Source organism: Glossina fuscipes, unplaced genomic scaffold, assembly GCF_014805625.2.
Source record: "Glossina fuscipes isolate IAEA_lab_2018 unplaced genomic scaffold, Yale_Gfus_2 138, whole genome shotgun sequence".
Taxonomy (NCBI): Eukaryota; Metazoa; Arthropoda; class Insecta; order Diptera; family Glossinidae; genus Glossina; species Glossina fuscipes.
The window spans coordinates 127,399-153,707 of NW_023998481.1; the positions used below are offsets into that span (position 1 = coordinate 127,399).

Here is a 26,309-nt window from a genome sequence, read left to right on the forward strand (position 1 = left end):
TTTTTATTTCATTTTTCTAAAATAAAAGATAAAGAAAAAGATAAAAATAGAATATATATCTCTCTGGAATATCATTAAAAAAAATCTTATCTGATTATCAAAATTTTTACGTGCGCGTTGATTTTTTTTGTATCTACATTTAAAAGGCCTTTTTGAGTTTTGCATGATTTGATATATAATTTTGCATATTTTTCAATTATTTGAACAAAAGGTAATTAAATGATAAGTTGTATAAGTGATTTTTTTTTTTTTTTTCATGGAATTTTTTCTTACACCAATATAATCATTTTTTTATTCCTTTCCGATCGGAGGAAAAAAAAATTTTCATATGCACTTTTTTTGATTTTTCGAATGCTTAGGGTAAAGGTAAAAATTTTCTCATTCGCTTTTCGGTTGACTGCAGACGCTAACTTTGAAGAACTGCTAGTGGTTGATCGAACCTGCAAAGTATAACAAATAAATGCAAAGGAAATTTTCAAAAATTCGCAATCGACAAATATCCAACTTATATAGCAGACACTGATCCGTAACTATGGAAATTGCGCGTGCAGAGTGCACTTCACAGAAATAGAAAGGTTATTCCAATTTTAAGTATCCAAAATGCTTTACAATACTGTGTTTTTGAAGATGTTAAGTACACTAGATTGAGAAAATTGAAAGGTGGCAAGAGATGTATGATGGATATGATAAGATTCAGATAGGAGTAATCGTACGCACAAGTAGGAAATTTGTCATTTAGGTTTACAAGCAGACAGTATATGCAAAACAATTTCTGAGATAATTTTTCAAACCAACAGTAAAAACGTCAATGAAAAGACGACTCTTGAGCCGCCAACTGCCATTGTAAACTATATTCCTTTGGGGGACTTCTCTGAGATGCATTGAGATGTGTTCGTCGATCTTAGGCAAACATAAGAATTTTTCAATTGTCAATAAATTGTTTTTATATACAATACATTAATAATTCTGGAAGATCTTTGAAACAAGCATAGTTTAACACGTCCGCGGACGGTAATGCTATGTGCCATTCATTTTGATGGTGATGCAACATGGCATTAATGCTATAGCTTTAACTTTACATAACACCCTGGGATTTTATAATTATTGTGCTTGCTGAAGTATTACTTAACTGCTTGTCTAGATTTTTCCATATTATTGCATTTTGCTCTGTGTATTTATGCCATTAATTCATTAATATCTCTACACTAGAAACTCCACGCTTTCTTGAAAAATTTCATCTATATTGTCGTGAATGTCATACTATATCGTTTAAAATATGATCCTCTAATTATCTTCAGAAAATTTATTCAATTATATTACGGTTATCACAATTAATTTGAAAATAAATTGAAATTTTTACTTGCCTCGATTGCCTTCAAGTATATTAAAGCATACACTTAACTGTCAAAAGCAACTCGGATTATTTGTAGTTAATGAAGATCACAAAACTTAATGCTTGCAATCAAACGTCGGCCATAACATTGCCGAGGCGGCTTTTTGGAAAGTGTAAAAAAAAAAAAAAGTATTATTTTTCGTTATGGCTTAAATAAATACTTACTAATAATTGCTTATAGATAGGCCTATTAATAAGGTATTGCCCGTCCCTTGATAAGAAGAAGAACATAAGGGCACCGTAGAATGACTCTATCTAGTTTTCCATTCATTTGGTGGTTTTCTAACCACGTTCTCTATTTTTTGTATAGAACCCTAATAAATCAAAAATATTTAGGAAATTAATTAAAAATTTCCATTAAATCTAAAACTACTGTGTCTTTACAACTCTGTAGCTAAAAAGTAGCGGCATATAAAGAAAGAAGAGAATACGATACGAGAAACTCAGTGCAATGAGCACTTAGGAGGAGCCGAGCCGAGAGTAAATTAAGTTGTTGTCGTCGAGTGTATGTGCGAATACATAAAATTTCTTTACGCAACATAAGTGAAAGTTGTTTTGGCATCAGTGTATAAGTTTCGTTAGGCGTTTTCTTTTCATGATAGATTGTTAGTCTTTTTCGATTGTTTCTATTTTTTTTTTTTTTTTTTTTTTAACTTTGCCGTCTAGAGGAGGAAGTATGTTAATTATTTCTATTTAAAAATGAAACTTTTTTTTTTCGTTGTTTTCACATGGTCATTTATATAAAATGAATATATGACGTCATTGGGGATTTTGGTGGTCAAGCGGTTGCAACAATCAACAAAAATCAAACGTTTTTATCAACCATGACATAGTTAATGATTAATTTAAATATTTTTAATTTATTTCAATTAAAAATTTAATAACAATCAAAGACGATAATTGCAATTGCTTAAGTCTTTGATTTAGGTTTTTTCGAAGTTTTTTAACATATATATTATATATATGCTGCATGAAGACCGGTTATCTTCCTCTTAATCATAAATTGACATTTTTAGAAGAATTACAGATAAGAGTTTTTTTTTTTTTTTTTATTAAATTATTGTTTATTGAAATTTAAAAAAGAAAAAAAAGAACAAAAAAATATTTTTAATAAACATATGTGTATTCTATTAGAATATTTCTAATATTTTGGGAAAACATTCTTATCTCCTTTCCTCTCTTACTCTCTTTCACTTGCTCTCTTCTATTTTCTCTTCTTCTTGCACACGTTACTCTATTAAAAATCTAGACATTTTATAAATTCGTTTCTCTTAATAAGAAGTAAAAGATAGATAAGTTTTTTAATATATATTTTTTCTAAAGAAATGAATTTCAAGTTCAAGTGTGTGACCTTTGTTTCAAATGAAAAATATACATATATGTTAGAAAAACAACAGCAAAAAAAAAAAAAGGAAAAAAAACAGTTATATTCACTTTGAAGTATATTTTTAGTATCTTAAGGTGGATGGGACGTATATCTTCCACGCCTTTCTAATGGAAATTTTGAGGCCAAGCTAATTCAGAAGATCGATAAAGTACTCAAGTGTAAAACTCGGTACTTAATTTAGTTGTCTGCCCGTTGCAAAGCAGTTCCCGGTCTACATGCAATCCGTCTTCTCCTACTTTTTTCTGCTTGAGCATTACCTCGCATTTATATACGTATATGGGACATCCCCTGATAAAGAAAAAACAATGAAGTGGTAACGTGATGCTGATAATACATTAATTTCAAAAGATACGCAAATATTATTGTGCAGTTTCGGCATATTTGCATCTAAAGTGATCAGCAGCAGATCTGACTACGATAGTTTGTGATGCATGCATAACATGTGAAAATTGTTTACCGATATACTGCGAGATGTACATAAATAAATTTATCTAATTCGTCTCAAACAAATAAATGCGACTTTCTCTTCGGCTTAATATACTAATTGCTTTCTTCGTCTTTTAAAAGCTTACATTAAGAAGTGAAAACGCGTTTTACTCCACAAATTCCTGAGTATAAATAATTAGTGGCATTGCAGAAAAATATCTATTCTACTCCAGTTGTGTTAGACTTACAATCGAACCGAACATTTTTTTTTTTTTTTTGCTGTACAATCGAAGCCGATAACAATCACCAAATGTCATTGATTTTCGTAAAGATATTAGCGCTGTAGCTCTTCCTGGTGCGGTGTAGTCCTCTTCTATTAAGTTTAATTTATTAGTTAAAGGGAAGTAAGAAAGTCGTCATATGATCGCTTAATGTTCCATTTGTTTGGGGTTTCATTATTTTGTGTACATCCTTGTCGTTAATGTTTAGTTACAGCCTTCTTATGTGACTTACCAGTGGAGCCTGGGATGCGTCTTTGATGCGTTTGGTCTTAAAAATGCTACACCTTTAACTTGAAAGTATAACGACAATCCGATTATCGAAGAGTGTCGCTATACTAAATTTATAATTTCACATACACGCTTGATTGGCTTTTGTGTCTGTTTAGCCTTGCTTGCTTATCTGTCGATTCGTCATCTATTTTTAGATCGCTTACGATACCAAAAATTGATTTATTCATAATTTATGGGTGCAAATAATATCTGAAGATCGTCGCATAGTCAGCCTATAATAAGCCAACACTTGCCATTTACAATCCCTAGTAGGTTTTAACCGAAAATTTATCAGCATTATTTACATGTTCAGCGTGAAACTAAGCATGATCGTAATTAATGAAATATGACTTGCGATCGATAGAAAGTATTGATCTAAATAAATATGTACAGATTCGCCTGAAAAAAAAATGCCCAAAAGCATATATATATATATATTTTGAAAAATATTGAATATCCAATAAAATCATATAATTTATGACTTTTCTAGTACCTAATGATGGGTAACAAAAAATTCGATTCAAACCGCAATATAATTTCTCTTTCCCTCCTATATATATTTTTATTATTGCACTTTCTTGTTACATGTTTTGTATTTATATTATATTTTGTTATTTAGTTTTGACGATAAATAAACAAATTGCGTTTATAATGAATGTTTTCTTACCGGAATTAATTAATTTAATTTTCAGCTAAGCGTAAAAAACTGCAAATCAAAAATCGCCTAAAATTGCATTCTCATCGTATTTATTATATTGACATTGTATTTATCTTGTAAAATATATATAAATGTAAAAAAAAAAAGAAACAAAAAAAAACTTGTCTCTATCAAAAGTTTAATAGCGGGAGAGAAATTTTCAAAAAGACTGATTTTTACATGTTTTTCCTCAAAAATATCAAAACGAAAAAAAAAAAAAACGAAAACAAAGATACGAAAATGTAACATTTAATGCGAAAAACATTATTAATAGATTCATTAAAATTTTCTCTTAATCATCTTAACTACTTTTTATGTACGTACGTTTAAAGCATTGCTTGTTTTAAAAAGTTGGAAAAACGACAAAAAAAAAAAAAAGAAAAACAATTCTCATTATTGTTAGCTTAACAAGAACGTAATAAACAAATTTACTGTTAATGCATATGTTGAAGGTAAGCTTGAAGTGCGTGTAGCAAATTACCGCTTAAATAATGAAAATTAATGAAAATTGATATTATTTAAATATGCATATTATATAAAAGCAGAGTCGGCTACGGCTCACACTTAACTCTCCTACATCCCTTTACTTCATGCAAGTTTCTTTTCAAAAGCATTTCGAAAATAGGACACTGTATGGGTGGTGGTAGGTAAACTGGTTCGATTTTCAATAGCGTTCGTCCTTGGGCGGAAGCATAATCAAAAGGTCTTAAAAATTGCGGCCTTTGCGTTGAACACAAGAATGCAAAACGGACAGACGGACAGACAAGCATATATGCTTCCAGAAAGTGGTTCTGAATAAAAGGCGAATTTATCTCAAGTCCTTCTAGATGTTGCGCACATCAGCATAAACTTATACTCTTGTTCTACAAGCGGTTATACCGGATAACAATATGCAATGAATTGAAATTTAATATCGTTTTTAAATTCTAATAATAATTTTAAAACCGCAGTTATTCCAAAACAAAAAACTTGAGGCTATTAATAATAAATGAAGCAAGCGGAAGCGGAAATTTTTCAAGTAATGCCCTCATAATAATGTCTATAGTTTTCATTCATTCTTGATATAAAGATTTCTTTTGATCGGCGTACACATTCACAAAGAGAGTGCTTTCTGCGTATGAGGGGCATATTTTTTTGCTACGCGGCCATATGCAATCTATTGTTATAAAATAACATTTTCCGTATATACCAATGTGTGTGTGTTCAATCAATATATTACAACCGGAAGGAATAGCAAAATAATTAACATGAAAAGCAAATAAATACAGTGCGTAAACACAAATGAAACATAGGAACAGCCGTATTCCGCCATTGTGACCACTCACTATTAGTTGTAAGAGACAACAATAATGTGTTCTTCTCATAGCTTTTGTGGTATTGCGGAGCGAAAATCATAATTAAACTCTGCAATAATATTAATGAAAACCATTAAACCAAATTAAAATAGTGCTTGTGACTGGTAACCGTTCTCCGTGATACTGCCCAGAGCACGTTTATACCGCTGTCTATGAAGTCCTAACGAAACTATGACCCGACCATCAACCATCACAAATGCGGCGCTTGTTTTTCCAGTGCTAGCAAACGCCACATGTACAAATGCAATGATCGCATCAAATACTTATATGTGTATCTAGTGAGCCGGGGTTAACAATTTCCGAGACTAAGAAAGAAAAACTTTTTCTTTTGATTTTTGGCAAAATTTTGTTTTGTTCCTCAATATAGTCTCGTGTTCAAGGCAGACCTAGGAAAATAAGCTTCGTCGTGACCAAATATTCATACAAAATAGTATACACACTCACTTCTGATATCTTTAGGTTGTCAGCTATCTCTTGTTGTAACTTCACCTTCGGATACTTTGCCGTTCAGCATTATTATTAGTGCTCGTATGACATCGCTTAAGATCATTACGGGCAAATCTTTGTTTCCGATGGGGTAGAGGCATTGTAATAATCCTTTTTAAACCAACGCTGAGGTTGAACTCCTCTTACGTTTTTCTAACCAAATGCAATGCAAGAAATTCAGGTATCTACAGCTATGCCGCACACTCATAAACTCATAAATGAATAATTGAAACGTGATGATATTTTGTTCGACGCCTTTGGTGGAATTCCCGCTTTCTAAAAATAATTTGATTTCTTTGTTACAGACGACATCTGCGTACTAGTTCGAAGAACTACTACTGAACGCTGTGTCTTGTAATAAGAAAACAATGAAAAAAAAAGATAAGGAGCCGCATGTGCAGCCTATTTTTAAAAAAGTATCACGTAGATCCTTACACATAATTCAAGGAAATTTTTGTTCAAAAATCTTATTGACGCCTCTTTGACACAAAGGTGTTACGTTGAAAAATATAGAAAATTTTTGTCCCATAAATTCCTGTTCATTAAGTACATCATTTAGTTTGGTGCATAAAGACGCATAAAAATTTTTTATGCGCCTTCCAAGTACACCAAGTGAAACTTTTCAAAATTTTTTACATTTGCTTTACAGAAACCGTAGGATTTTTTACGTCTTTTGTGTTAAACTTTTCAATTTTTGAGAAATTATTGCATAAATAAAAATTTTTATGATTTTAATTTTGTTGTCTGCAATCGCACTCTCATTGCAGCTGCTTAGACCTGTTCCTACATCTATGGAGTTTCATCTAGACAGTGCAGAATACTGCCAGGCACAGCACAAATAAAAAGTAAGTGTTTAAAAAAATTAAAAAAATATTACTTTTAATTATCCGGAACCTTGATCTACATTGTGTCGTCTAAAAAAAAAAAAAAAAAATGAGTACAACTTTCATAATGTGTAACACGATATACGATATATAACTGCTGCGACCAGCGAAGGAGGAACATTAATTTAATAATAAACACGAGACGAAAATGCCATAAATTACATAAAATACGTTTATTACGATCTCTGCAAGATTGTAAATCTTCGGTGTGGATGCTTGTCATGCATCTCTTGTTGAAAGCTGGCCAAGCGACAAAACTGTGGTCAAAAAGTGAGTTTGGAAATATGCAAATCCGTATATTCCCAAAATGAGGTTCCGAATAGTCAGTTGTGTCCGTCCGTCGAGCAATTTACTTGAGGGTGGGTTGTTCATGACACAAATTAAAGAAGACCTTGTGCTATTGTCAGTTCAAAGAGAAGCGAAAAATTGTATTAAATTTTCTTCAATACCGATCAGCCGCGCGATACATAACAAAAAAATCGCATATCTCTTAAATCATAGTTTTCTGTACCAGAACTTTCTTGCCACACTAACAGGCGGGACGGTAAACAGGATCAAATCATGCTTACGTTGTTTTTTTTTTTACCCGCAACCCATCTCTGTGATTCGTAAATATATTTTGATACGTAGTATTGAAAAATAGGGAGCAAAAGTAGGTGTGTGTGCAACGAAAATTCACAAGAATTTTAATGAAATGTCCTTCCTATCTCTTTCATAAGAGCAGCTACAGCTGCTTGACCAGTTTCTATGTAGGAAATTGATTCCGACATTCTATGAATTGTATGTACACATATATGTATATAATAATGATAATTGAAGCTTTCAAACGCTATCAAGGCAAAAAGTTAGATATTCTTTTTTGATTAACTTAATTGGTCATAAAGACAACGAATGATGAAAGTGCGGATTTGATGATCATACCCACGTATTTTTTGTTAATATATAAATTTTCACATTTTCCGTTGTGTGACATAGAATGCACAACAACAAAAAACTCTTATTTGTTTTATAAACAATATAGGAAAGTGAATACTTTGTTCACTAACAAACTTGTGTTCGCACAAATATAAACTGTATTTTTCTTGGCATCCAACCAAAAATGTTATTTAAATCGAAAGTGAACGAACAGATAAAAAAAAATTTATTAGAAATATTTAACAATGCTTGAACGATAAGGAGGCAGAAAGAACATAAACTGTGGACATAAAAATGACATTATACGAAAATCAAAAGAAAGAAGAAAAGTTGCATTTACCATGTGGTGCGAGTTTTGCATTGCAGCAGAGGAATATAAAGAAAATTTGCAACGTATGAGGACATGTCAACTGGGCCGCCAAATCCAAACAATTTTCGAAAAGGCATACGGAAAGTTACTCCCACAATTGGTGGGAAATTTTAGATCACTTGCAGGTTAGACTGTCCCACACTTTCACATAAGAACGAGTTGTTTCGTACGTACGTTATCTCTCTTTTTAAAACCGTTTATTGTTTACGTTCTTATTGGGCTTGAAAAATTTGATTATCATGACGCGATAGCTAGCATTGTTAACTGATATTTCCTGCCCATCTGATGACGATACCTCAGTCTTAGGCCCAAAATCCTCATCTAGTTGTGGACGCATACGTTTCTTAAGAATCACTGATAAGTTTGTCATATAACCAAGCCATGCCATCATCAAGAAGAAAATGAACTTCAGCCACTGAGTTGAATACAATTTTGTTCCAATTATAGCTGCTAAGGCTCCGGTATTTTTAAAATATTGCTCAGTAATTTAAATTTTTTTTCGCATAGCCCTTCGTTTTCAATAACTCTGAACATTCAACCGTGCAGAATTCATGAATTCTTTCATGAATTTTAAGGCGCCCCGTACAGTCGATTACAAGTCGTGGGTGTCTAGAAAGCGAAATCGCCTTCATTTGAAGTCTTCATTCATTTTTAATAAGATTACGGTCTTTATCACATTATTTGCGTCCGAAAATCTGGAAACAATATGGGGAAACGAGAAGTGTTAATGCTAGACCTTAACGAACCCTACACGCTTTTCAAAACAGCCAGTTCTAGATGCGATTCGTATCTCATCAAGCATGGACCGCAAAAAAGGAAATGAAAAACTTTTTTACTGGGAGCACTGTTCTGATACCCACTGCTACTGGAAGGTTTTTTCTTAATTGCGATAAAATTAAAGGTCTATGCGAGAGGTCATACGTCTAGTCAGAGCTTCTAGATCTCTCTAAAAACTTGAAGTTTAGCGTGGACCGCAAGTAAATTAGTTAATCAGAAAAAATGAACATGCATTGAAAACCATGGTTTGTTTTTTGGAACATACGGGAGGGTGCGTTCAATGAAAATCATTGAATACCCGTCATCAATAACGGGTTTGTCCCCTTCAAAGTAATCCCTCTTTGATGTAACATGCTTGTGCCAGCGCTCTTTACAATCTTCGAAGCACTTTTGGTACGCGCTTGTTAGTATGACCTTGAGCTATTTCAGCGATGCGCCTTTTATCTCTTTAATCGTGGCAGAACTCCGTCTTTTCGCGGATCTTTCTAGTTTTGTGAATAAGAAAAAGTCGCAAAGTCGGAAAGTCCGGCGAATACAGTTCATAAGGCATGAATACAGTGTTGTTTTTAGCCAAAAAAGTGCGGACAAATAATGACGTGTGAACTAATGCATTGTCGTGCTTCTGCAATATCCATGACGTTTCTTATGCAAAATAACCAAAAAAAAAAATTGCATGGCGAACAGCGCGTAATTCGGCAAGTCATCTTTTGTTTCGAACGCATCTCGTGTTCAAATTTTAGCTTGTTTTTTGGTATGGGAGCGATTTTCCATTTGCTGCCTTCTATCACATCTGATAACGCTACGTTTATTCACATGTATAGATACTACAAAGCCTACCAAAACCCTTTCTTCTTAATTTTACCAATCATCTTTCAAATATAATGGACAGACAAGTGGCACTTGTGTAATTTAATCAAAATTTTAACTAAGCCCCAAAATGTAAAACATCCCATGGTATCTTTGCAGTGTGCTTCTGAACATTGCAATTGAATTATGAGTTTACTCCTAAATAGCGATAATATGTATTGTAGTTGTTGTTGTATATCGGGTGATAACAATCAATTTGCATGTTCTCACCTATCCACTCAAGTTATAATTAACGTAAGCTAACGTGACATGACAACTGAAGGCAATGTGGGATCAAATTAAACCAAAGAATTTTGAAAAATTTCCAATTTCGTCGTATTAATGTGTTGAAATGTCAAATTCATTGCATTCTATATGTTGTTATTGTTGAGTGCTTCCGCTTGCATCGACTATGGAAAAAACGAAGGGGTGAAAAAAAGTTGCAAAAATAGAAGCAAAAGAAAATATACCGAAAAATCTCTTAATAGCTTTTTTAATACCTTTACAGGCAAGCGGCACACTTATGTAAGCGCAGATGTGATGAGATGTGTCTGCTGCTGTCTTGTAAATCGGAAAATGTGACAAGCAATCGTTTAATACATTTCTGTCTATTTTTAAATGATTTTTGCCAAAATGTCAATAGATTTCAGTTTGTTTTTCTTTCTTCGTTTTGTCTCGTGATAGATTTTATCACAGCGGTCGGTTAAGGTCACATTTATTATTCAAAACAACGCCATTTTCTATCATATCACGAACGAATTTTAGAATTTCAAATTCTTCTTCCTTTCACAAATGCATTGACCATCTGGTAGTCTACTAACTTTTTGATAGCGCAAGTGACCGCTTGCTATAGAGTAAGTATTAAAAGACTGTATGTTAACTATGCTTACTAGTAAGTATTGCGATTAAGGAACAACATAATAAGCGAGTATGAGTTGAATGAATAAAATCAATAGAAGAAATTTGATTTCCTGATGATGGCTTCATATTTTTAACTTTATATAAATATGTAATATATTTTTTTTTACATCCCCTCTATTATACCTGGCTTGCTTAGTTTGTCTGTCCGTCTGTCTTTTCTCTATTTTTCAGCCTATAGATCGCAGTTTTGGAGATACATTGTGCAAATTTGGTACACGAACGTGTGTTGGCCCAAGGACGAACGCTACTGAAAGGGGTTCAGACCACTTTTTCGATCACCACTCATACGACCCCTTATTTTGAAAAGTCTTTATATGTAGTATTGCGCAAAACGAAGCGGTATAGGGTACGTGATGTGGCCGACTAATATATTTTTACTTGTTTTTATATTCTGAAGTTTATTCCTCAACAAAAGTATCGCTGTCTATCCAACTGGATTATTGGAATTATTAAAACCAACAATCGTCTCCTTATGCTATACGCTTTATTTATTGAAACATCAATTAAGTAGTTCAGTATATTGGCAGATTTTGACCTAGATATTCGTTTCCGTTTAACAGTATCTTCCAACTGCAACAATCTCTCTTTCTTTCTTTATAAATTCATTATGTTCGTTAAGCAATCTTCGTTATATCGTTATATTTCGTTATGCATTTCCGCATGGATGACCAATAAATTCCGTCTTCTCTCTCGCTCAAAGCAATATTTTTAAATATTGCAATTTAGTTAGATTTTTCTCTATTAAACAAAAACACTTTTCTGAAAAATATTTTGCTGAGAAATAATCGCTAGTATTCTAGTGCAGATTTCAAAATCAAAAAAATGTTTCTTTTTTTATATCCATCACCGACGCATGAGAGGCATGTCCACTTTGTTAAAACGTTTGCAATGCCGCGAAGGAAGCATCATAGATCCCACAAAGTATATATATATTCTTGATTAGCCTGAAATATGTGTCTGCCGGTCTGTACAATGTCTGTTGTACACATTCTCCTGGCCACAACAAAGAAGCTATCGACTTCAAATTAACATCAACGAAACAGTCAAAGTACTTGCAAGGCCAAATCGGCTGAAGGGCACGCCCATAGCACTGAGAACACATGTTTTCCAAAAGAAATAAAAAATTCATTTTTTGTTCATTACTCATAAACGATAGCAAAAATTTGAATGCATATCCTATGGGCCCCCGCTATAGTACTTGTATAAAAATGAAAAATTTGACTAAGCCTACCCAATATTATAGTGTCCCAAAATAAACTTTAAAAACTCCACTGTTCGTTAGTCCATCTGTGTGGCTGCGCAACTGCATAGCATGCATGGTAAACATTTTCCCACTAGTGAGAATAAAGATGTCGCCTACAAATTTGCAAAACAATTTGCAAGTTCCTTAAACTTTTCTAAGGTCGCGCCTACAACTTCTTTTATTTGTTTAGTCTTTTTTAGGACGATGGTGATGGGTGTAAAAGATTCGGTCACGAATGAATATAATTTTCTTAATTGTGTTTTTGTAAAATAATTCAAGCAATCCGAAAATGTATATTAATTAAAAAGGGATATTAAAACCCACCCACCCATTATACCGTAATAGAGAAGAATTTTATGATATTTTGCAGCCTTCTACTCGGTTTTGTTGCAAAGTAACTAGCGTATATGGTCCCTGATTGATTTATTCGACCTTTTGTAGATTTTCTATAATTGCCACATCCTCGTTCTATCTTGCCGTTCTTTTTTTTTAATGTCGTCCTTCAAACACGCTTATAATGCTACGCAATATTTACTATTGATCCTTTACTTTTTTCTGAAGTGTTTGTTTTTGATCGAAAGAGAACAAACTCGGCATCTCATTTCGAAACGCACCTTTTTCATGAATGTTCATGCAAAATGACGGATGGGCTGGCTGCCTTTTGATGTTTTTGTGGCATCAGCATTTTTTTTGGAGTTTATAGAACAGTTGTCAAATTTGGGTGGCCTGTTAAAATTAGCGGATCACCCACCAACTAATCTTTTGGACAGACAAAAGCCGTCATAAGATTCTTCAAGCCACCGCTGATTGTAAACGTATTTTTCTCATCAAAAACAAAGCTTCTTAGTGAACAAATGGATCTCGGAGCTTCGCGTTGTTTCAAAAATAACAAAAGTAGCGTTACTAAAATGATTGGAACCTGTCGTGTCGTTTGAAGATTGGTATTATCCAAAAATCGTGGGTGCCTGTCAACAATGTTGCACTATACGTTTCAAACCGGAGACTTATTGAGTGGTGTACGGTTATGTTTGATCTCCGCAGTTCATTTCGGAGCGGATTAAAATCGCCGTAAGAAAATTTGGAAAACCAGATTTTCTCTTACGCCGTTTTTATCATGATGCTATCCTATTCAAAAATAATCTATAAATATAATAGATCTAAGTATAATAGATATATTCATAAGGTATGAGATAGTCTCTCAGTAACGTGAAGGACAAAAATATCTGCAAAGGACGCGCTGCAATCTCTACAAGTACGGTTCCATTAGGAAAAATGTTTAAATAGCCCTCTTTACTTATAGGGCTTTCTTTTTTGGTTATTATGGGCAAATTCTTCTTAGCGCGATCCGAACTGGCAAGAAAGTTGAAGAAAAAGTTGAGCATTAAAAATAAACCGGGGCAGGGTTTATTGTTCTCTATAATAATTTAAATATGTTAGTCGGCAGCGAATTTTACAATTGCAAGATTTTTCATTCGAAAGTAAAACAAAATTAAAAATACTACAGTAAAGCATGACTAACCATATACCATCCCAAAGTTATATATTCACATAACGACTTCTCAGAATTACGCGTTATATGGCAAAAGTGATTTAATGCAATGCATTTTTAATAGCATTCGTCGTTCTTGGTTCAAAATTCACCAAAATATCTCAAAAATGAATTGCGACTTGTGTAGGTTGGATACGAAAAAAGACGGCAAAGAGACACGTGTAAATCGAAAGTTCAGAAAGTAATTCTGAATCGATCGGTATAATAAGAGGTGGGTCTGTCTTAAATCATTGTTTATGTTGCGTACATCCGCACAAATTAAACTTGTACCATAAGTGTTATCAAATTGAATCTCTTATTGGCAACTGTAAATCCATCTATTCGTAGCAGCGAAGCCACAATCTACAGATGTCGAATTCCCTCGGTATTGATAACCACAAACAGTGCTTACTTACTCGCCATAATAGGAGGATGTAAGTAATAAGCAAACGTTTACAGTATCCATAGTGCGACGTGGACCAATTGTGGCTAAAATTGTTTCACTTTTTGTATCCAAAAATGATGAATAAAGTGCTAGCGGACGCGCATGTTAAGTAAATGTTTCCGGGCCATTAAGGGTTAAATTTTAAAATAATATAATAACAGTTGTTATCATAAATTTCTGGTGTTTAATTTTATCCATATTTATGAAATTACTTCCTGCATCAAGCAAAGGAATCGCTTCAATCGTGTATATATTTTTTTTGTACCGTATTTGATATTAAAAAAAGAAATTATAATAATGTATTCACACAAACCTGCCATAATATGGATTTAAAAAAAAAAAAAAAAATTGTTTTCTTCTTTTTCAGGGGGAAAAAGTTTGCTTCCGAATAAAGAGTGGTGGGAGAAAGTCAAAAAGTTTGTGGAAGAGAACGAAAGTGAGACGTCGAAATTGCAAGTTTAAATCATTACAATAACAACGTTAAGAAGAAGAACATCGACAATTAGACGTTGTCTCTGAAGGTTAAGTTAACTATAAAAAGTACGAAAACGGTGGGCAAGAATTTGAGTGAGAAGAAAGTGAAAGAAAAAGGCGAAGACGAATGAAGTATTTACTTAGAGAGAAGAAAGAAAGAAGAAGGCGAGAAACAGAGGCAAAAAGTTCAAAAGCATATCACAACATAAGCATCTAAGCAAAGGAATATATTTGGAAATTTGGCAATAACAATAACAACAACAACAACAACAAATTCAACGAAATTATTTCACCAACCAATTAAGCAGAACAAAGAAAAAACTTCTTGTTTGCTTTGAAGACGAACAGGGATTTTATATGAGGACTTGAAAAGCAATTTAAAAGCAGGTTAAAAAAAAAAAAAAAAAAAAAAAAAAAAAAACAATTTGTCTCTTTTTTTTTCTTTCGAATGAGACGAAAATAGAAGATAGAGGGAGAGCGAGAGTGAGAGCGGGAGTAGAAGAGGGAAGAGAGCAAGAGAAACTTAGTAATAGAAAATTTGAAAAAACAAAAATATTTTTTGATAATTTTTTTAACTTTATTCTTTTGTGATAAAATTTTAAACTAACGCAAGTTAAAAAGAAAAAAAAAAAGATTATAACATTTAAAAGAAACTCTATGCTAAAAAGATAATATTTAGAAGCAAAAACTAGTACTTACTGCTGCTTAACTGCTGTGTGTTTATTCAACAAAAACAACAACAACAACAACAACCTAATACTTAAAATACTTTTTCTTTTATTTCTCTTTTGTTCTTTTCTTAATTTTTTTTTCTTCTTTTGGAAATTCTATGAAGCTGAATTTTTTTAGTAATTAGTTTAAAAAGAAACTTTTTAAGAAAAATCTTCCGTTAGTTTAGTGTAATAAACAGAGAAGCAAAGAAAATAAAAACAAGAATTAGCTCACATTTTTTGCTTTTAAGAGAATTTTGTATTTTTTTTGGAGTATTTTTGTCAAAACACGAAACCAAATTTACTTAATAAGTCTAAAGCTACATAACCTCAAACAAAACGGTTTATATATATATACATACTTTTTTTAAACAAAAATAAGAAAAAAAAAAAAAAAAGCAAGAAAGAAAAAAAAAAAAAAGAGAAAACATAAAGACAACTTAAACGCTACAAACCTCTTTAAACTGCAATAATTTCTAAAATATTTTACACAACAACAAAAACACAACTACAACAATTTATTGAAAATAAACTTTATAAGAGTAAACAACAACAAACACAACAAACAACGTTTGTAAATGAACAACATGCGTCAAAAGGATTTACGCCCCGCACCAGCTCTTATTGAGTTTAAGGGAATGAAGTTCCTAATCACTGATCGCCCGTCAGATGTTACTATACATCATTATATAACAGTATGTATCAAATAATATAATTATTTATAAAATTTTATGAATTATTATTAATTCGAAAAATTTGATTTTTTTTTTTTTTGTTTCTTTTGTATTTTCTTGATTATCATATAAAGGAATTAAAAAAGAATAATGTAAACACTGTGGTACGCGTTTGCGAACCCAGTTACAATACTGAAGAATTAGAGGCACAAGGCATCACGGTTAAAGATTTGGCATTCGAAGACGGCACCTTCCCGCCCCAGAATGTTGTGGATGAATGGTTTGAAATATTAAAGCAAAAGTAAGTAAATTTTCTTTAAATTAACTATGTCTGCGAAATTTGTTATATTTTTTTTAATTTTCTCTTGTTTTTTATAACGTTGATAATGTCATGAATAATAATAATACCTTTTAACACGTTGACGCTCATTTTAAAAATAATGAGTGTTTCCAAAAACACACTACTTTTTTTTTTTTTTTTTTTTTTTTTTTTTTTTTTTTTTTTTTTTTTTGTTTAATAATACCAAAAATATACGACTACTATAGACGTCGTGTGCATCTACGAACACGCAGTAGACGTCTATAAATGTCATTTACGTCAACGGGTTAAAGACTTATCTTCAAGTGGGAATTTTTTGTTTTTGTTGTCTCTATTAAAATACACCTACACACACACCCACATACACCAATAAACACCCACGCACTTATCCCATACACACACATTAATATATATATATATATTAATATACACAAATGCACACAGACACAACCATCCAGCCACACAAACACACGTACACACACACTGTTACACTTTTATATACGCATACTCCTTTAAGAACTTTAATAAACATTTGTTGTTGAATTTGTTTGTTTGCAAAAGTTTATGTAATCTTTTTAACGCATATATATATAAAAAAAAAGAAGAAATGAAGCTCCTTAGGCTGGCTGCCACTCTAACGCTACACTGCACTTATTAAAAGGTTTTTTTGTTAAAAAAACGTTTCTTCGATGCACTCCTTTTTGCTTAGCAATTTTCAATCCGTATTCAAAATATTATTTTGCTAACAAATGCTTGGAAACAAAAAATGGAATGCTGTGAAGTTTAATATATTTCTTTTTTCTATTTTCTTTGAAATTCTTTTAACAAATGTTATAAAAAGAAAGCTTTGTCCGTTCTTTTATTGAATCGTTCATTTATTTATTTATTTTTTGTTATTTCTTTTTATATAGTTTTAGTAGAAACTACTCCTCATCCTCTTCATCAGTACCTTCCTTTGCGATAGCTAAACGTTTTTCATTTAGACAAAAATCTTTTAAACGAGCAGATAGCACATGTACCAACCATTACACTAGTCTTGAAAATGATAATAATGCTACAACAACATCTACTATAATTACAACTACTGCTACAACTACTACTACTCCCACTTCTACTACTACTACTACTACTACTACTCCAACCACCAACCACCACCTCCACACCATCAAACCTAATAAATCTTTAAATAATATAACAACAACAACAACAACAACAATAACAACAAGTGAAAATACAGATGATAAGACCACTTGTGGGTAAGGTTTTTTTATAATATTAAAAAAAAGAAAAATTAACGAAGCGAATCTAATTTCATTTTAAGTAATTAAAAAATTGTAATTAATATAATAATTCATTAAGTGTACGAACGACTTAACGGGGAATGTTTTCTCATTTTTAATTAGTTGACACGTATCCGGGGTATTTTAAATTGTGGTCGTATTAAAGTTAGCCTTGCAAGCCTTGTAAAGCATTTAATGTCAAAGACTTTTAACGCATTTTATCAAAGGTATTTTTAAATTTAACAAGTAAGAACATTATTTTCGATCATAGTCGAATCTCTTATACTCATCCTAAAAAAGACTAAAAAACTACATTTTCTTACTCTATAAGATTGGGTGGGTGCGGTTGATTTTTTTCTATTTTTATTGGATAAATTTGTAGAAATTTCTGTCGCGTATCTGTTGCGGTTTATGAGCAACGAGCAAAGGACACGGAAAGCAGTTTTGATTATACAGATGTGTGGGCGTTGTAGGCGTGTTCTTTGATCGGTTTGGATCATTTTCAATTTCTTTTGCAAATTTGTAGGCGATATCTTTGCTTTTACCATAATTACTGGACAGCTAGGCAAAGAGACAGATGTACAAACGAACATGTTTAAGTACATTCCCAATTTGCAGCTGGTCAAAAATTTGTACAGGTAGGCGTGGTCACAGGTACAGGTACTGCAGCATCGACCGTAGAATATACTTATGTAAGCAATGAACAAAAAACAGTTTGGTTATTCCTTCTAAAAAACAGAGAGATTCTCACTTACGTAGTACTGTTGGAGTGTTCTTTGATCGATTTGGCCTATTTTCAACATCAACCTGCTTGCAAGAATTTCCAACGTTTTTACCAAATTTGACGTCGATATCTTCATTTTTGCGGAGAGAATGTGTACAAGAGACGGTACACGGACGGACAGATGGACATGCTTTAATTCGATTTAGAATTTGATGCTTATCAAGAATAGATATACTTTGAGAAGAGATATACTTTGTGGTGTCTTCGAAGCTATTTTCTAGGCGTTGCAAACTGTTTGGCGAAATGAACATACTTCCCATACTTCGATGATGAGTATAAAAACATCAAAGTTCATGTCAAAAAACCTGTTACAAGCCATACAAATAGTTTATTTTCTTGTAAATGAAAATGTTATTACAAGCAAGCATATACGACACACATGCAAGGCTTCAAAAATGAACATAGCGATCAATCAAAAATATGTGAAGATTAACATTTCGAAGTACAATGAAATATTTTTTTTTTGTTTTTTTTTTTTTTTTTGGCAACGCCAAAAACCAGTTTTGAAAACTCGACTGCATTTATAAAACGATTACAGGTGATTCATATACAAATAAGATGAAATATATTAAAATGAAAAAGGTGCACCATATGCAGAAAATGTGCGGTTGCTTTACGTTACACTTCCAGTTCTTGTTCCCGTTGTGTTAGCAAATGCGAATGTAATTTAGAGAAAAGGAAAAAGATTTTCCTTAAAAGATTTTCTACTGCCCAAATATTACACGTCACAGTCGTAGGACACACACACACACACAAGCTTGCATATGTATACGATCTAAGCATTTATATCTCTCTCTGATGTGTTTTCCTCTATGTTAGAAACCATTAGCCAGCCTATCTTAGTATTTATTCCATTATGGGTAGCAAAAAAAGTATCGCAGTAAAATGGTCAGGCTATAAAATACGATATTTTTATTCTCGGGTATACATTCAGATACCGCAATATACTCTCTGTCGTGAAAGTTGTGCACTTGTGTTACATATTTATTGCAAGCTCACATAACATGAACGAAAAATTCTTTCGTTTTATTTATTTGCTACATTTGGGTTTTCTTCCGTTTCTTCCGTGTTAACATTTTTAGAATAAACGCGTAATCGAACATCTTAGTAATATTGTTAATATTGCGCCGAGTCATAAGTAACTTCTGACGCAGCTAGGTAGAATCTATTGTTCGTATTTACCCACTATATAGGTAAGCATTCAGTTAGTCTAGTTTTGCCGATGAAAGTGTACCACTTACCTTCTACTAGTCTGCGGCTAACATCTCTACTATTTTTCATGAATTCACTTACCTCTGACTGTCACCACATCACTACGTAGAAAACCGTTAAGTGGCTGGTCATATAGTAGATATATTTACTCATTTTTTGATGTTTGGGCATAAATATGAACAATTTAGATGAAAGTTGCATTGGTCAACTTTCTCAGGAAGATAATTTTAAGACAATGTACATATATTCATATTTATAAGCATATATTGATAGATCCCTAAATCAGTGAGTTTGAATCTAGTATTAAGAAATACTTGAGTAGTTGGAATAGATTAAATTTCCTTAAGAAATATTTATGTAAGATATTTAAAAATTTTGGAATGATAATAAAAATGAATTCTTATTTTCAGGTATCAACAAAATCCCGAAGCTTGCGTTGCTGTACATTGTGTTGCTGGTCTTGGCCGTGCTCCGGTATTGGTAGCGTTGGCTCTTATTGAATTGGGTCTTAAGTATGAGGCAGCCGTAGAAATGATAAGAGAGTAAGCTATTTATACAGTAATGAAAGAAATCTCTGGAAGCATTAAGCATTAATGTTTCTCTTTCATTTTTTAAGCAAACGACGAGGCGCTATTAATGCCAAGCAGCTATCATATTTGGAACGTTACAAGCCCAAGGCAAGGTTAAAGCACAAAAACGGCCATAAAAATTCATGTTGCGTGCAATAGATTTCCAAAAAAAAAAAAAAGTTAATAAATAAATAAAAAAAAAAAACCATTTAAATTCCCACCAGTTGACAAGTGTTCATTTTCTTTTTAATTTAAAACAAAAGCAAAGCAGACAGCAACATCAACAACAGAAATGTTAAAATAGAAAAACAAACGGAATTTATGTACAACTTTTTTTGTTTATTTTTTTCCTGTTTTTGTTACACAAAAAAGAAAAGTCAATCGGAACGATTGGTATCGCTTAAATTTAATTTGTTAAAGATTGGAATAATACATATATACACACACACATATATATATATATATATAATTTTTTTTTTATTAGATTCCATTGCAACATTTTGATAAGGAGATGCTAATTAATTAATAATAATTATGATGATAACACAATGAACATGCATTCTTCTTCTTTAGTAGAAAAATTTTCTTTTTTTTTTTTCTTTTTTTTTTCTGAATTTTTCGTAACATTATAGATTAGCTGTATGTGTACATCTATGTGTTTTTCATAGTAAGTGCTTAGTTTGCAAAATAGTTAATTAACCAAACATTTATTAGAGAAGGAAGAAAATAAAAAATTGTAGTAAATTTTATGCTTTTTTTTTTTTTCTATGTATAAATTAATTTTTGTAAAATTTATTAATATAAAAAAATGCTTAAATCTATTCATCAAACATTTTTAAGGCTTTCGTTAAATTTCTTTTAGTTAAAATTTAGTTAGCTTTTTGCTTCTTCTGCTTATTAAAAATGTGCTCTTTCTTACCTATTTTAAGTTTAAAAATTTACAAATTCACACTACGACAAAATTAAGTAACAAGAACGTTGAAAAATAAAAATGAGCCAAACTATATATGTATATATATATATATTTGCTTGCACGTATCGCAGAATGCGATATGAATATTTTCATTTCATTTTGTAGAATGCAGAAATTTGGGTAAAAGCCTTCGTGTTATTTTTAATCGTAAGCGCAAGTTTTTCTCCTAACATACTTTCCTCAGATTGTTTACCAGCCGTTGAAATTCTGGCTACATTTTCTAACGCAAATGCAATTCAAGTTTTTTTTGTAATGAAATAAAGGTTTTGTTTCAATTTGTCATCGTTGCACATACATCCATCTATACAGAAATGAAAATTGCTAAAAATAGTCTGAGCTTAGGTGTAAAGTTTGGAATTGTCGTGATGCGTTAGCTAATTGCATCACACTGCGTAGTTCCATTTCTATAATTTGTCACCAGGTCTTATATGTCAAGTCTGCAAATTAGGATAATTGATCTCCGTTGCTTAAACCGTTAACTGTGTATGACGCATAAGTACGTTATGAAAAAAAGTACAAAATTTTGTGTTATGGCGGATCCGTCCATCCGTCTTTATTGAATTGCCTCATCAAATTTTGTGAATGTGTGTTTGCCATAATATGCTTTAGAATGTGTGTATGTTATTACAAATCCTGTGTATGACGAGTATACTCGTCGACACTACATTTTTGCGAGGCAATTTAAATACACATTTTCCAAAGAGGTCGCCACAGTTAATTGGTTAATATGTCTTCGTCGAGAATTTAAAGTTCCTATCGGCGGAAAATGAATCCCAATAGACTAACTGATGCTCACGTAAGCAGTAAAAGGCTTTTTAACTTTTGTTCTTCTTTAAGGTGGTAAATGAATCGAAATTTGCCTTAAGGTTTATTTTTTCTTCAATTTTTTTTTTTTTTTTGTAAATATCTCTCCGACTTAAATTTATAATGCTTATATTTTATTGCGCTACCAAATCACCCTTTTAAGAATCTTTCTGTTGTTTCTATTTTTTTTTTTCACTTTGGCTTTAAATTGTAAATTGCACATTGAAAATATATATCATATTTATGCTGTTAGGCTTTTTCGGCTAAAAGGTTTTTTTTTTTTTTACATTATTTCTTCTTTACTTAAAGTTCTGTTCAAATAAAAGTAATTAGCAATATATGATAAAAAAAATTATTAATAAATATTATTTAGAATTAGTTTATTGTCGAAAATTGCAAGAGAACATCATCTTAATATATGTAAGAAAACACTTATAGCACATAATTATAAAGAGATCATAGATCTCTAAATCCAAAAAAAATTAAAAAGAATGTATAATCGTTTAGAGAAGAAAAAAAAAAATGGAAATAAAAAATTCAAAGTAAATATAAAATTTGTAGCGAAAACCGATCACAAAATCTCTATTAAAATTTTAGATTACTTTTATTGCTTTTCTTTTCTTAAAAATAAAATATTATTAAAATTTTTTAATCTTTTAAAAATGTATAAGTATTTGTAAAATATGCAGGAAATTTTTATTTGTGATTATGAACGAATTTCTCAAAGGCCTGAGAAAAAGCTGCAATTATCGAGTTTATAAAAAGTTATCTTTTACTCATATTTTTATTGATTTGAAAACAAATCTCTTTTAAAATTAATGCAAAAACACACTTCCATAGCGTTGTTACGCTTTCTGCTTTATTTGTGTCAAGTTACAACTTCGATCAATTTATGCATATCTTTGATAAGATAGAGACCACAAGACAAAAACAAAGCATCCGACATTGATAAAAATGACGTTTTGACCTGAGTTAGCCATACAAGCATGATATGCGTTTGGAAAGTCACGAATCGGCAAGCAGCTGAAAACAAAATGGATGTAACAATTTAGCTTACAGTTTCTCTGGTCTAGACTTTATATTGGTTGAACTTGTCGCAAAAATTATGATCTGTCTGTCCAACATAATTAAAAGTCTAGAACAAGATTAAAAAAACAAAATCGATTTGCTATATAATGAATTGAATTGTTACTGGTCTGCAAAAGGGCGTGAATATTTCTCGCCCCGAAAAGAAAACTTGTACATTTCTTCGCCCTTTAATTGATCCTTGAGAAAATAAATATTGAACGGGGCCGATATGAAAGAATTAACCTCGAAAAATAAAAGGATTAAAATTCCTTCGCAGTTACTAAAAGCAAATCCAAACTCTTGGCGCGCTGATCTCGAGATCATCTGTATCGATATCCAAAGCTTGGCGCAAGGCATCTGTAATCATCTTTTGGGTTAGACGTAATAGTGCTGTTCTTTGCATATACATAGCGACCTGGTGCTAATTTCGTAGCATCCGAAATAGTTATTCAGTCTCCAAAGACTTTACCAAATTTATTTCTTCTCCAATATTTTCAAAAATCGCTTAGGTTTGTATGATGTTTAAACCGTAATGCCGATTAATCACAAAGTATTTATTATCAAGGAAAAAAATTATTTTTTCTTAATCTCCTCCAGGCAATTCATACATATAGGTCTATGTTAAAGGATTTCGCTTAAATCAACGTTAAGTTAAAAAGTTATCCTCTAATGGTCGAGTACCATGGAGAACACCGCTTTAACACCTTCAAAAGTCCAACTTCAGACATATTAACCTTTCAGGTTCAAAAAGAAAAAGGTATTTTCGCCGACTTGGGCCGACTATACACCACGTCAAACAGATACATAACAGTTCGAAAGTATTTTTCTGTCAGCTAAATGATCCGCTTTAGATAGAGCCTTGCTATATTTCTTGTCAGTCTCTTAGTTCATTGTTGACCGGAGATTTGTATTTGGAATTTTTAAGTCATTATAGACGTCTTCTTGTCTGGCAGTGCTATTTTGCACCCCGAACACTTGGATAGTCTTGCTAATTAGGTATAATTTAGAAGTTAATATTTTCTTTCTGTCCATTGGGGAAGCAGATCATGCAAATTTCCAAGATGAATATGTGGCTGACAATTGGTGATATATGCCGATTCTTCTCCCTTTTTTTGGCCAGGAACGAAAGACGGATATTGTTAAATTGATTCAGAATCTAGAGAATATTTACTTTAAAGGCTTTCTGATAAAAGTAAAGAGAAATCTACACAAGACAAGACCACTATAATAACATCCGCCTTCTCTGTCGGTGGGTATAAAAGCCTATGACATATTCATATCGTCTTCTTTTCGATGGAAGTGTATGAACTATTTTCTATATTGTTTTCTTGCTTGTTTACAATTGCAAATATATCCCCTTCTACTACGGATATAGAGCCTGACTTGAAATGTAGAAATAAATCGGTAATCGATAATTGAAGTTTTTTAAATTTTGCAAGTTTTCATAAATTTTGTTAATTATTGTTATATTTATATATGCTTATCAAGTGTATTTTGTTTTATTTTTTCAAATTAATAATCTCATAAAATTAATTCTTTCGCACTGTTGTTGAGTCATATAACAACCAATGACCATGTCTTTTGAAAAAGATATACATATATATATTTTTTTTTATTAAAACCAATTTTTTCTCTCAAAATATTTGTCAATTCTCGTCACTCCCTTTCCATTTAAAGTCCACCATCCTTCAACAAAACATCCTACTTGCCTTTTAAAAATCCAGCAAAGTAAATGTAAGCAACAATATATAATAAATATGATAAATGGACGAATGGCTGAAGGAAACATTTCGTCATCTTGTCAAGCAATCATAAAATTTATAAAAATAAAATCAAGAATTCATTTAATAAAAAGATGTAATAAATACGATAATTAACGAAAAGAACATTATTTGCATATAAAACATAATTTAAATTACATGGCAACAAGAAGGTCGTACATTAAACGTTAATAAGCTAACACAAATAAATTTAAATAAGAAAAAAAAAAAAAAAAGAAGCAAACCTTTAAGTTGATGTATATGTAAAAGTCCAAGAAATTGTAAAATGCATTATAATGCTTAAATTATATATATAATACATAAAAAATTATACATAATTATTGTAATTTTTTAAGCATAGTAACTTAAAAACAATAAATTAAAAAAAAAAAAAAAAAAAATATGTATACATAAATATATATTTAAAAAAAAAAAAATTAAAAAAACTAAAAAAAAAATATATAAAAGTTATAAAAAAATGTATAAATTATGTCTTTTATTTTTGGGCAGAAAATTCAATTATGGGTAGACAGGATCCAGTACCAGTTATGGGTTAATAGATTCACAAAATATTTGTAATGAATTGGTGCGCGTAACGTGGGCTACAAAAACTATATAATCTTGATGCGTTGCGAATAGAGAGAGCCCAGAGTGGACACATCATGTTCTTAGCGGAGGAACGGCTAATTTTTAATTGCTTGATTAAATTCGAAAATAGATTCAAAAATTAATTTCAAGTCATTAAAAAATATTACAAGGAAGCTCACAGTATTAGCAGGTATTATGCATTAAATATATCTTAAAAATATATTTGTTGTCAATATACGCGTATGCATGCATATAAAGATGTATGCATAAAAATCTATTTACGAATTTTTAGAATTTTAAATAAGATAAAAGCTGCGGTTTCTGCTATAGTAGGCATTACTGATCAGGAGACCTAAACAAAAATTAAGTGAAATTCAATGAAAAATGCCAGCAGAATCGTGAAATGTTTCTTTCTTTAGCAATGGATACGTCACCTCGTTATCGAATTATCGCACTGGTTGAGTGCACTCCAAAGCTGCTTCCTTTAACTCTTCCTTTAACTTCCAATATTATTTTTAGCATAATTATCATAATCATGCAAGTGTGGTTAATAGCGGTTTGTAGATGGTATTAGTGTGGTAAGTAAGGGTTTGTAGAGGGTATTTTGATAATTATTCATGCAATTGTGGGCAGCAGAATAAATCTTAGCGAAGAATCGAACCGACTATGAAAATGCTTAGTATTGACATAAACTACAACAGAGTGAGTGAATTTTCGTTTTACACCCATCAGCGAAGGATGATTTCATTTTAATTTAGCAGAATAATAAGCTCGTTCCTCACACCTTAACAGAATCCAAGCGTTGTAATTTATTTATTGAAAGCAACTCTGTGCTCTCTCTCTATTCTCCTCACAGGGTACTTTTTTTAT

The 26,309-nt window shown here is 31.6% G+C and overlaps 1 protein-coding gene and 1 long non-coding RNA gene across 4 annotated transcripts in view; both read left to right on the top strand.

The window, feature by feature from the left end:
* Positions 1-15,255, top strand: part of LOC119641038 — a 54,998-nt gene extending 39,743 nt beyond the window's left edge. Inside the window, exons 1-3 of one of the 2 annotated variants that reach the window (XR_005247785.1) lie at positions 58-211; positions 7,063-7,140; positions 14,592-15,255. This is a non-coding gene — a long non-coding RNA (uncharacterized LOC119641038). Of the gene's footprint in view, positions 1-57; positions 212-7,062; positions 7,141-14,591 lie in introns of those variants that run through there. The other variant, XR_005247784.1, reaches the window with a different exon arrangement.
* Positions 15,256-15,506: 251 nt separating this feature from the next.
* LOC119641035 (protein tyrosine phosphatase type IVA 1) lies at positions 15,507-20,472 on the top strand. 2 transcript variants are annotated; one of them, XM_038039453.1, is made up of 5 exons: positions 15,507-16,103; positions 16,217-16,383; positions 17,313-17,657; positions 20,088-20,219; positions 20,294-20,472. In XM_038039453.1, exons 1-5 carry the CDS (start codon positions 15,987-15,989, stop codon positions 20,403-20,405), a joined length of 873 nt encoding a protein of 290 aa, XP_037895381.1. In that variant the 5' UTR covers positions 15,507-15,986; the 3' UTR covers positions 20,406-20,472. The 2 variants fall into 2 exon arrangements, with proteins under 2 accessions (XP_037895381.1, XP_037895382.1); XM_038039454.1 differs by lacking the exon at positions 17,313-17,657.
* The last annotated feature ends 5,837 nt before the right edge of the window (positions 20,473-26,309 follow it).